Genomic DNA, 10,000 nt, shown 5'->3' on the forward strand with positions numbered 1-10,000 from the left:
AGCTATAGACATGTATTTCCATATGTGTTTTGAGGAGTGATTTATCTTGAAGAACCCTCAGAAACAACTAAACGGTCTATGTTTTATTAATTTGACTGATAAAACCTATGATTCAAAGAATCCCATTTACTCCGAGGCAATGTGGTCAATGAATTAGCGACACAAAGGAGTAGTTAATGAACCACTTCCTTGCAAAATTACGGGGCATCGGTATTTTAACTGGGCTTTAGGATTCAGGGTCAGTAATTTTGATGACATGATTCAGGGCCGGTACCTGAAATAGAATTCTTCAGGGCCGGTACCTGAAATAGAATTCTTCAGGACCGGTACCTGAAATAGAATTCTTCAGGGCCGGTACCTGAAATAGAATTCTTCAGGGCCGGGTACTTAAAATAACATGATTCAAGGCCGGTACTTAAAATAACACGACAAGACTTAGCGGGATTTGAGATGAAGACGTAAGGCTAATGACGAAGACAACTTTTAAACGTACTGCACAGTGGCGAACAAGTCATGCCATGAATTGAAGCTTCGAATCTGTCTTACCCTATAAAAACAATGTGATATGTCCGAAAAAGAATTCGAAACAGGTTTGACTAGAGTTTTGCCGTGGCTGTACGTCTTGCTCGGTGCAATTATAACGATTATTGCTGTACGATGATTCTTCAACGAGGGAATATTATTTTGCTTCGAGCCCCTATGATTTTCGACGTTTTTTTTTTTTTTTGTTTTTTTTTTTACCAGTCACATGGCGGAAGTGTCCCGTGAAGGTAGTAGTGTCGCGAGAAAATGGCTTTGAGTCAAGGAAAGTAGGTTGTTTATTAAATATCTTCTAGTAGAAGAAATGGAAAGTTCTTTTCCAAATGTACGAGAGAAAAAGGTTAAAAAAAATTGATGTTTGGATTGAGGAATGAAGAGGGATTATTTCAGAAATCAATAGCATAAATTGATCCTCCATAAGGATCTCATCCTATTCATCGGAAAACTTGGGAGCCATGATGGCGCAGACATTCTTTCCAATTCAAATAAACGTTTTTGATTGCAATTGTATATAACTAACCCCCACCCAACAGCCATGCGACAATTTGGAGCCAACGATGACCGTTAGCGAATCTAGCGGCAAAATGACTCAATTCAAAAACAGAATTAGAGCTTTAGACCAGCGATGTCCAAACATTTTCGCCTATTGTACCCTTTATCACCTTCTTGTACTGTTACGTACATGTCCACCATGGCTAAACAAACTGTTTTATTTAAGATAAAGCAAATATACTAATTATGAAAAGACTACACTGCAGGAGTGTTGGTCAATAAATTCGAATGTAATACACGAATAAAAAAAGATGATTTAATAACAAAATGCTTAAAAATACTTACACAACTTAATATGAGATGTGAGGCGTGTGTGTTCCTTATTTGTTCACGTACCCCTATGATCTGTGTTGCGTACCCCCAGAGGACCGCGGACCCGTTGAGACAACACTATAGACCATCGTTTGAAAATCGTCGTTGGGCGATAATCTTACCGAGCAAAACGTTGTCTTGAGGACTAATGCTCGCCCTTTTCTATGCTTAAGACGGCGACATAAGAGATGGATCCTTATATTTTTTTCGCTAGATACTCACCGAATGTCTCTCTATATAGGTAAACGAGTCACTGCTGCATAGACTCAGAATATAGTTGATATTATGTAAATAATATATTACATATGTATACATATATAATGCACGCGCGCACGTGTTATATATATATATATATATATATATATATATATATATATATATATATATATATAGATAGATAGATAGATAGATAGATAGATAGATAGATAGATAGATAGATAGATAGAGATAGATATAGATAGATAGATAGATATAGATATAGATAGATAGATAGATAGACAGACAGATATAGATATAAATATATATAAATAAATACAAATATATACATATATATATAAATAAATATATACATATATATATATATATATATATATATATATGTGTGTGTGTGTGTGTGTGTGTGTGTGTGTGTGTGTGTGTGTGTGTGTGTTTGTGTATGTGTGTGTTTGTGTATGTGTGTGTGTGTGTGTAAAGAGTGAGAGAGATATGTGCATCTATCTATATCTCTCTCTATATATATGTACATATATAAATACATACGAAAATATAGTTTTTCTTTTCTAATCTTTTAAAAATATGTGGAATTCATCTCTGCTGCTATATTTTTTCTACTTTCCTACCTTGCCATTGAAAATGGTAAATGGAAAATAAATAAAGCTTCAGATATTTTTCTTTTCCATGCGAAGTTGGAGCCTCTTAAGGGTTGAAATTCACTCAAAAAGCCGACTGTCATAGCCCACCAGCTCAGTCATAGACATGTCAACCCCAAGGTCTAAAATTACTTCAGTGTTCGCTTATATTTCTACCGTTTTCTATCATCTTCCCCATTCTCTAATTCCCCAAGTGACGGCATAAGCCCAAAGCTACTCCCAATTCAGAAGTGATGAGACCTTATTCATACAGACCTTGGTCAACACTACCTATTTTGGTGGAAACTATCGTTGTTCATGGACTTTTCATGTATTTGTCGTGCTTACTATACAATGGACAGATTGTTTGGGTATTATGTTTTCATTGAATATGAAATGGTCAACTACACGTAGGCTTTATTTTCTTCAGAATATTTCCTTTGCTCTTTTTATATCATGATGTACATTACACACAATAAGTATATTTCATATCTTGGAATTTTATTTCAAACATGGTCAGTAAGCAATATGACATATTCTCTCGCCAATAGTGAGATTTATTACTACACAAATATGTCTGTGCGAGAGTTTTAAGCTCCTTATCAAAATCGGCTTACGTTAATCTCGTCTAAATCTTCAGTGCCAAGGAGGCTATAAGATTACTTGTTCAATACGATTTACTTACGATTTGTTCCACTGAAGTTATACCTTGATGGAGTTAACCAGATTTCAGTTCCTAATACGTGCAGCAAAGAAATAGTATTATGATATCCTTTACTAATATCTGTCGTTTTTATGTCTGATTTTAAATTCTTTACAAACATTCTATTGAAAATGCATAATTTTGCGACAACTTCCTTCACACGGAAAAGAACGAGAACATTTTCGCAAAACCACATATATTCTGGCAAATACTGAATGTGTGTCAGAATGTTCATCAACTGGGCCCATTCATTTGGATGCGTAATCACTTATAAATAATTTATCCCTTGTCTGAGTTTCACGTCCAAAGAACTTTTTGATATACCAGATACTTATGCACATATATACTTCTACAAATGTACGTCGAAGTAACTTTCAGATCTAAAAGTACCTACATTTCCCTTACATTTGAATTTTGTAAATCATGAAATATTCTTTCCTACTTATTGGCATGAATAATTTTATTAGTCAGGTTGTAAAACAATTTAGTTACAAATACACTTTATTTACGTATAGAAACATTGCTATACAAATCATGAACGTGCGTGAATACAATAATTTCATATTAAAGCATCAACATAAAGTGCAGGATAATGGCATGTCTTTCGTGATTCGTGAATGAATGCATGATTTTATTTGCCATGGGTTTATCGGGCTTACGATAAAGCCCAACAAATGCGTGTTTAAAGACAGTGTCATAACAGTTAAAAGAAGGTAACATCTATATCACACGTCTACACAGCTAAACTTTTTGTTTTGCTTTTTTTGTTTTTTACCTTACACTACGACTTCAACGGTGCTACCACGTGAATAACAAAAAACAGAAGACAACACCAACAAAAGTGACTCCCTTACTAATACCAAGAACGTCTCGGCTGGATAGCAATGGTCTGGAGTCTTGCTTAATTCCACCCTTGTGTTGACTCAACTGTGGTGGTGGGAGGTGCAGCAAGGTCACAGATATTGCTTCCTTCTCCTTTAAGAATAAATAAGCGTGTAGGGATAAAAAAAGGGGAAATTTTATACATATTTTCGATTTACACATAGATTAAAAGGGGCATTTACGTGTTCCCCAAGTGGTGTACATTTTTTTTTTTTTAAGATTTGGTTCAGAATCTCCATGCCATGTGTGAGTGGTTCGCTGTCTTTTTGGCACTGGATGTTCATAAACACACCGAAAATACCAGCCAGACCTGATGATGTGAATAATCTATATACAGCGACGGGAAGGTATATTATCTGATAACATATTTGAGCACCCACGCTCCATAAGAATCTCATAAGCTCAAGATTTGAACCACTAACATTGGCAGCATGTAAGATGTGGTACAAAACTCAAAAACTGTACCACCGAAAAGGACACATCGCCGTGAAAACTATAACCACCTCATTAACACCATTACATTATAGTGTGTGGACTTTGTACATCATACTTTCAAGTAAACTCCGTGTGTGGTTTTTGTGCTCGAAAATCGGTCGGGTTTCGAAGCACGTTCCATGGCTCCCGAAGACACATACCATCCTTCTGTACAGCCTTGGAAGAGTCCGACCGAAGCCAAAGGACGGGACTAGTTTCAAAGTCAGTGACCCGAAGTCCGAAGGTCGAGAAAAGGAGAGAGGCCCGTCGAGAGGGACTTTTAAGGGCGGCGATTACAGCAGAGAATGGACGCTATTTGTTGGATGTCGTCAAGTCTAGCAAGGGGCGGCTCTTGAGGGCGTCTGAGAGATTAAACACTTATCTTTGGTCTTCTTATACTGGTTAATTATTGTTACTTTATTATTTTTCTTGAGGTAGCTTGCATTTTTCTCTTGGCAAATAATAAAAAAGAGAGATCAGTGCGCGGAGCACCTTAGAGAAACCAAAACGAATCTTTTCCTAAAGTACAAGCTTGTAAAGACAGTCGGGACATGAACTGGCAACACAAAAAACTACATAAATAAGAATCTTATCATAAATATACCGCAAAAAAAGAGAGAAAAACAAGGAATCGCTCTCTGCTAAATCGTCCCCAAGTCCTCCTCGATGATTTCAACCTCAGGCTTCGGGTCCGCCTCATCTCAGGTCCCCGGCGCAGGAGCGGTGAAGGACCCGCCCGACGACCGCAGCTTCCTGACGGCGATGATGACGAGGGCCACGAGGAGGACGATGGCGATGAAGGCGAGGATCACGCCCGTCACCACGGAGGCGTTGGAGCTCACCACGCCCAGGACGATGGCTTCGTTTTCCTCTGAGGGGGCGGGGCGGGGGGCGGGGGGGAGGGGGAAGAGAGGAAGGGAAAAGGTTAGTTACGTTGGTGCGTTTTTTTTTCTGGAAATGATCTCTATTAATATGTAGCAACTAATAAAACATATCAATCTAAAATAATATCTAATAGCATCTCATAACAACCTTATCAAATATTAATTTACAATCTCCTCTATTATCTAACAACACCCAAATGACAACCCGAATCTTATATCAAGGACTACCTAATACCCTAACCTAATAGTACTTAGTAGCAATCTAATCTAAATAAAATCTAACAACAAAAGCACCTCTAGTAGCAAAAAACAACAAAGACACTCACCTAATAACACCTAATAGCAGTCTAATCTAAAAATATATAACAAAAACACCTCTAATAACAAAAAAACAATAAAAACACTCACCTAATAACACCTAAAAGCAATCTAATCTAAAAATTAATAACAAAAACACCTAAAAAAAAGACACCTAATAATACCTAACTGCAATCTAATCTAAAAATTAATAATACAAACACCTAAAAAAAGACACCTAATAACACCTAACAGCAATCTAATCTAAAAATTAATAACAAAAACACCTCAACTAACAAAAAAAAAATAACAAAGACACCCGGAGGACACCTACGCCAGCCGATAAACTCGTCCTTGTTCTGAGACTCGAGCCAGGACATGAGAGGCTCGAAGTACTCGAGAATAGGTCCTGCTTCAAGCTGGTTGGTGCGGCCGCTGGTGAGGACGGAGAGCGCCTCGGGCCAAGGGCGGGACTTGCCGAGGGAGAGGACGTTCCTGTAGAAGGGGGTGAAGGCGGAGGGTGGGGGGTTAGAAGTCAGTGTATAATATAAAATAAATTATTGGAAAGAGAATTCTATTGTTCCGGTAAATGTGATACGAGTAATAAAGTTCTGCGCTTGAGGAGCTGCGAAGTATATGAACAGTTCAGGAAAATACTCTTCTTGTCTACCTGTAATTGGGACTTCCAGTGTCGCTCTTATAATCCATTCGGGAAATGTGCTAATTTTGCTACGTGCTTTTGCTCTCTTTCTGTTTTTTCTCTCTTTTTCGTTTTTTCTTTTCCTTTTTCCTTTTTATTTTTTTTCCCCTTTGAATAAGTATATTAAAAAATCAAACCAAACCCGCACAAAACTGACCTCAAGAGCCTCCCAGCTTCGGCAGAACGGTAGATGTTGCAGCGATGGAGAGGGCCCGTGTGTCCCGCCGCCTTACAGAGCTCAGCGTGGAACTGGAACTGCACGATAAAGCTCACAAAGTACCTGAAATCAAGAAAGAAACGTGTTATGAGAATATAATGTTTTTTTTCAATAAATCATCTAAAAGATTAATACAAGATCGTGCATTTTAGTATCTGCAGGTTTAATTCGTTAATCAGTGGTTATATGATAAGGGAGGAAACGCTATTATCAATAACAGTTAAGATATCATGGAGTTGCGAAGGTATACTCTGCAGTCTCTCGTGTGAAAAAAAATATTAATCTTTAAATGACATACAAAGGTCATTGCGCCATTAAACACACGCGAAGACAAGGCAGAGAAAAGAATGGAACGAAGGAAAGGCACAAGAAGCCAAGAAGTTGCCACAGATATCCAAGAAAAATCAGGGAAACAAAACACAAAGGAAAAACCATCATACATAGCTACGAACGCACTACACAGAATCAGACACAACAGACACACAGAACCAGACATACACCACACAGAACCAAATAAACACTAAGAAGGGACTACACAGAAACAGAAACCACATAGAACCAAGCAGACACAATCAGAATTGTGAACACGCCACACAGAACCAAACAGTCACCACGCAGGACCCTGAACCAAGCAGATACTACTCACAACTAAGAACACGCCACGCAGAACCAAGCAGGCACCACAAAGAACCAAGGAGAAGCCACCCAGGCACCCGACCCTGAAAACAGTCCCACCAACGACATCCTACCTCACATAAGGAACGTTGGCCGGGATGTGGAACTTGGCGCCGGGATCGAAGTCGTCCTCGTCCCTCAGTAAGGGCGCAGATACACCCTGGTAGTTCACCCTGAGGTCCCACCAGCGGCTGTTGTACTGCGACTCACTAATTTCTCCGCTGAACACTTCCCAACGCCACTAAGGAGGTTGAGTTGTGGGAAGATTGTTTTCAATTTGTATTATAAAGCATTGTGCAATGAAAAAAAAAAAAGTAAAAGATTAGCGTTGAAAATTGCACTAGATGTCACTATTATCACGTTTTAAATATACGATCGTTTACTTTGTTGGTATACAAGAAATAGTATATGGACTAATTATAATTTTAAGAATAGTGAGTAACTGATTTAGGCTCTCTGTAAATTAACAAGCCAAAAGTCCCCCGTGCTTCATCCGTTCAGCCAAAAGTCCCCAGTGCTTCATCCGTTCATCCGTTCGCCCGTTCCTCACCCCAACGCACCTTGTCGACGAGATACCCGAACGGCAGGAAAGCGATCTTGTCCAGCGCCATCGAGAAGAGGAAGTTGATGTCATTCTCGAAAGATTCGTCGACGTTGGCGAGGAGGTTGATCTCCTGGAGGTGCGAGGGCGTGGCGGCCGAGAGGGCGAGGACGTCCCCCACTGCTTCGTGGAAGGCGGGGTTGGCACCGTCCCTGTTGGCAGAGGTTGCGAGAGGTGACGATGGTCTTTGGAAGAACACTTTCTTATGCAAAGAAGCATTGGGTGATTACTCTATGCGGAAGGGACTGGGAATCTTACAATAAACAGCATGAAGTAAACTAAAGCGTTGTAAAGATAAGAGGAGGCATGAACTCATTAATATTTGCGTCTCTGATGACATTTTTGAAAAAAAAGTGAAATAGTGAGCTAAAACAAAAACCCGAAATCGTGAAAAAACACAAACACCAGGACGTGAAATGGAACAAGAAGACAAAGAACAGAATAATACGTCATAACGTTTCGAGTCGGACGATAGACGCAGAGCCATTTCGCTCATATCGTCTCGCGATTCGAAATGTCAGATTAATATCAATTCCTATCCGATTCTATCTGATCCCTTCAAGAAAACGCCAATATCCATGAATGAATTATTTAATGCGAAGATATCTGTGGACACAATCGACTGTTTATCTAATTTTCTTTACCTGAAGATGAAAGGCTGGTTGCGGTACTGGAGATCGTACTGGATGTGGCCCATTTCGTGATGCGCTGTTATCATGTCTTCCATCGTAATCTGGGTGCACTGCTTGATTCTGTAACGTAGGTCAACAGATAAGCGTTCAGTTTCGGTGCAACGGAGGGGACGTTTGGCAGAGAGGGAGGTAATTATACAGGAGGAACCTCAACATTCATGAGGGTAATTCTTTGCTTTATTAGTTTATGAAGACCAAATCCGAAACAAGTCACCTCTCCTCCACCTCAACCAAAAACACATAGATGAAATGAATAAACATAAGAATAAAAACGAATACAAAAGAATAAATAACAATAAGAATAAAGAAATCAAGTAAAAAATACCACAACGCAAGTCACCAACCTGTAGTCTATACCATTGCAGAAATCCCAGGCAGAGGCGTGACAGATAACATCTCTATCGGTGGGCTTAATGAGGAGTGACTTCTGCCAGAAGGTCGAGGGCATCGGCTCAAGACCGAGCGAAATGAAGAAGGACTCCGACAGCCGGAACATGTCGAAGGGCGAGTATCCCTGACGGCGGAGGGTGTTGGTCACGTCGACGCTGGGCCGGCCGGGGTAGGGTACTGTGAGGTCCAAGATGTGGGTCCACGTCTGTGCCCACATGTTGCCTGGAGGTGTCGAAGGGATGGTTTGGTAAGTGTGAAGCATGGGTCAAGGTGCTTCTGTTTCGGTCTTTGTTGTTTAGTATCATTATCGTAATTATTATCGTCGAAATCATAACAATCGTCAGTTTCTATGCCGTCATGGTGTCGATGTGTTGTCCGTTTATCTTATCGATTCATTTATTCATTTAGTCTATTAGTATTTATTAGAATAATTACCATTCGTGCTTTGTCATTGCTAGAATCATTTCGCAAAAAGAAGCTTGTATAAATTAATCTTTTAAAACTAAAACGTAGTCACCGGACAGCTCGATTAATTTTGGGGAACATAAAAATCCTCGACAAACTACTTGTCTTAACCATATAACGTATCAGATTCCTCTTTAAGGTTCTTGTTCAAGATGACTTCTACTCGGTACCTCCCTAGCCTTCCTCATGGCATGTTTCTTCCTTGTAATGTTCCGCACATTCAGACACGAAATTGATGATAAAATTAGGGTGTAAGTCACATTATCCTTGGTGACGAAACCCTCTGATATCTAATTGGGACAGTCTTTAAGTAATTCAGGCTTCAACATAACTTGATTGGTCTTGTTAACAAAGAAAGGAAATCTTACATTTTCGTCGAGACTTTTATGAATTCTTATAAATAACTGATGAATAAGGAAATTCACTAGAGATATTATTGGCTTTTGCAATAACAATTATGGCTGTTTAGTTTTAAGAAACTAAAGATTATGGATTAAGGATTAAAACTAGAAATTGGAGGTCATTATATGCTCGACTCAGTATGTCACATCACATCCTCAATAGAAATAGTCTAGAGATGAATATATGTTGCAAATATTAGCCTATAAAGTTTTTGAAATCCAAAACCTAGAGGATAGTAAATAGTCTAAGTCTGTATTTAAGTCTTTCACATAAACAAACAAACAGAAAGCAATAACTGGATAGCATTTCCAGATTCGTCTTGACTTTTGAAAACATTTAGTACAAAAAACAAGAGCATACTTAAAG

At 38.9% G+C, this 10,000-nt stretch overlaps 1 protein-coding gene across 1 annotated transcript in view; it reads right to left on the reverse strand.

The window, feature by feature from the left end:
* Positions 1 to 3,444: 3,444 nt before the first annotated feature.
* LOC113803786 (angiotensin-converting enzyme) overlaps positions 3,445 to 10,000 on the reverse strand; it is a 42,972-nt gene continuing 36,416 nt past the window's right edge. The window contains exons 7-13 of the mRNA XM_070134863.1: positions 8,722 to 8,989; positions 8,330 to 8,437; positions 7,645 to 7,837; positions 7,159 to 7,325; positions 6,350 to 6,472; positions 5,827 to 5,987; positions 3,445 to 5,182 (exon numbers count right to left, since the gene is read on the reverse strand). Coding sequence (XP_069990964.1) covers positions 5,013 to 5,182; positions 5,827 to 5,987; positions 6,350 to 6,472; positions 7,159 to 7,325; positions 7,645 to 7,837; positions 8,330 to 8,437; positions 8,722 to 8,989 — 1,190 coding nt within the window. The 3' untranslated portion in view covers positions 3,445 to 5,012. The remainder of the gene's footprint in view (positions 5,183 to 5,826; positions 5,988 to 6,349; positions 6,473 to 7,158; positions 7,326 to 7,644; positions 7,838 to 8,329; positions 8,438 to 8,721; positions 8,990 to 10,000) is intronic.

This window comes from Penaeus vannamei, chromosome 20, assembly GCF_042767895.1.
Source record: "Penaeus vannamei isolate JL-2024 chromosome 20, ASM4276789v1, whole genome shotgun sequence".
NCBI classification, from domain to species: Eukaryota; Metazoa; Arthropoda; class Malacostraca; order Decapoda; family Penaeidae; genus Penaeus; species Penaeus vannamei.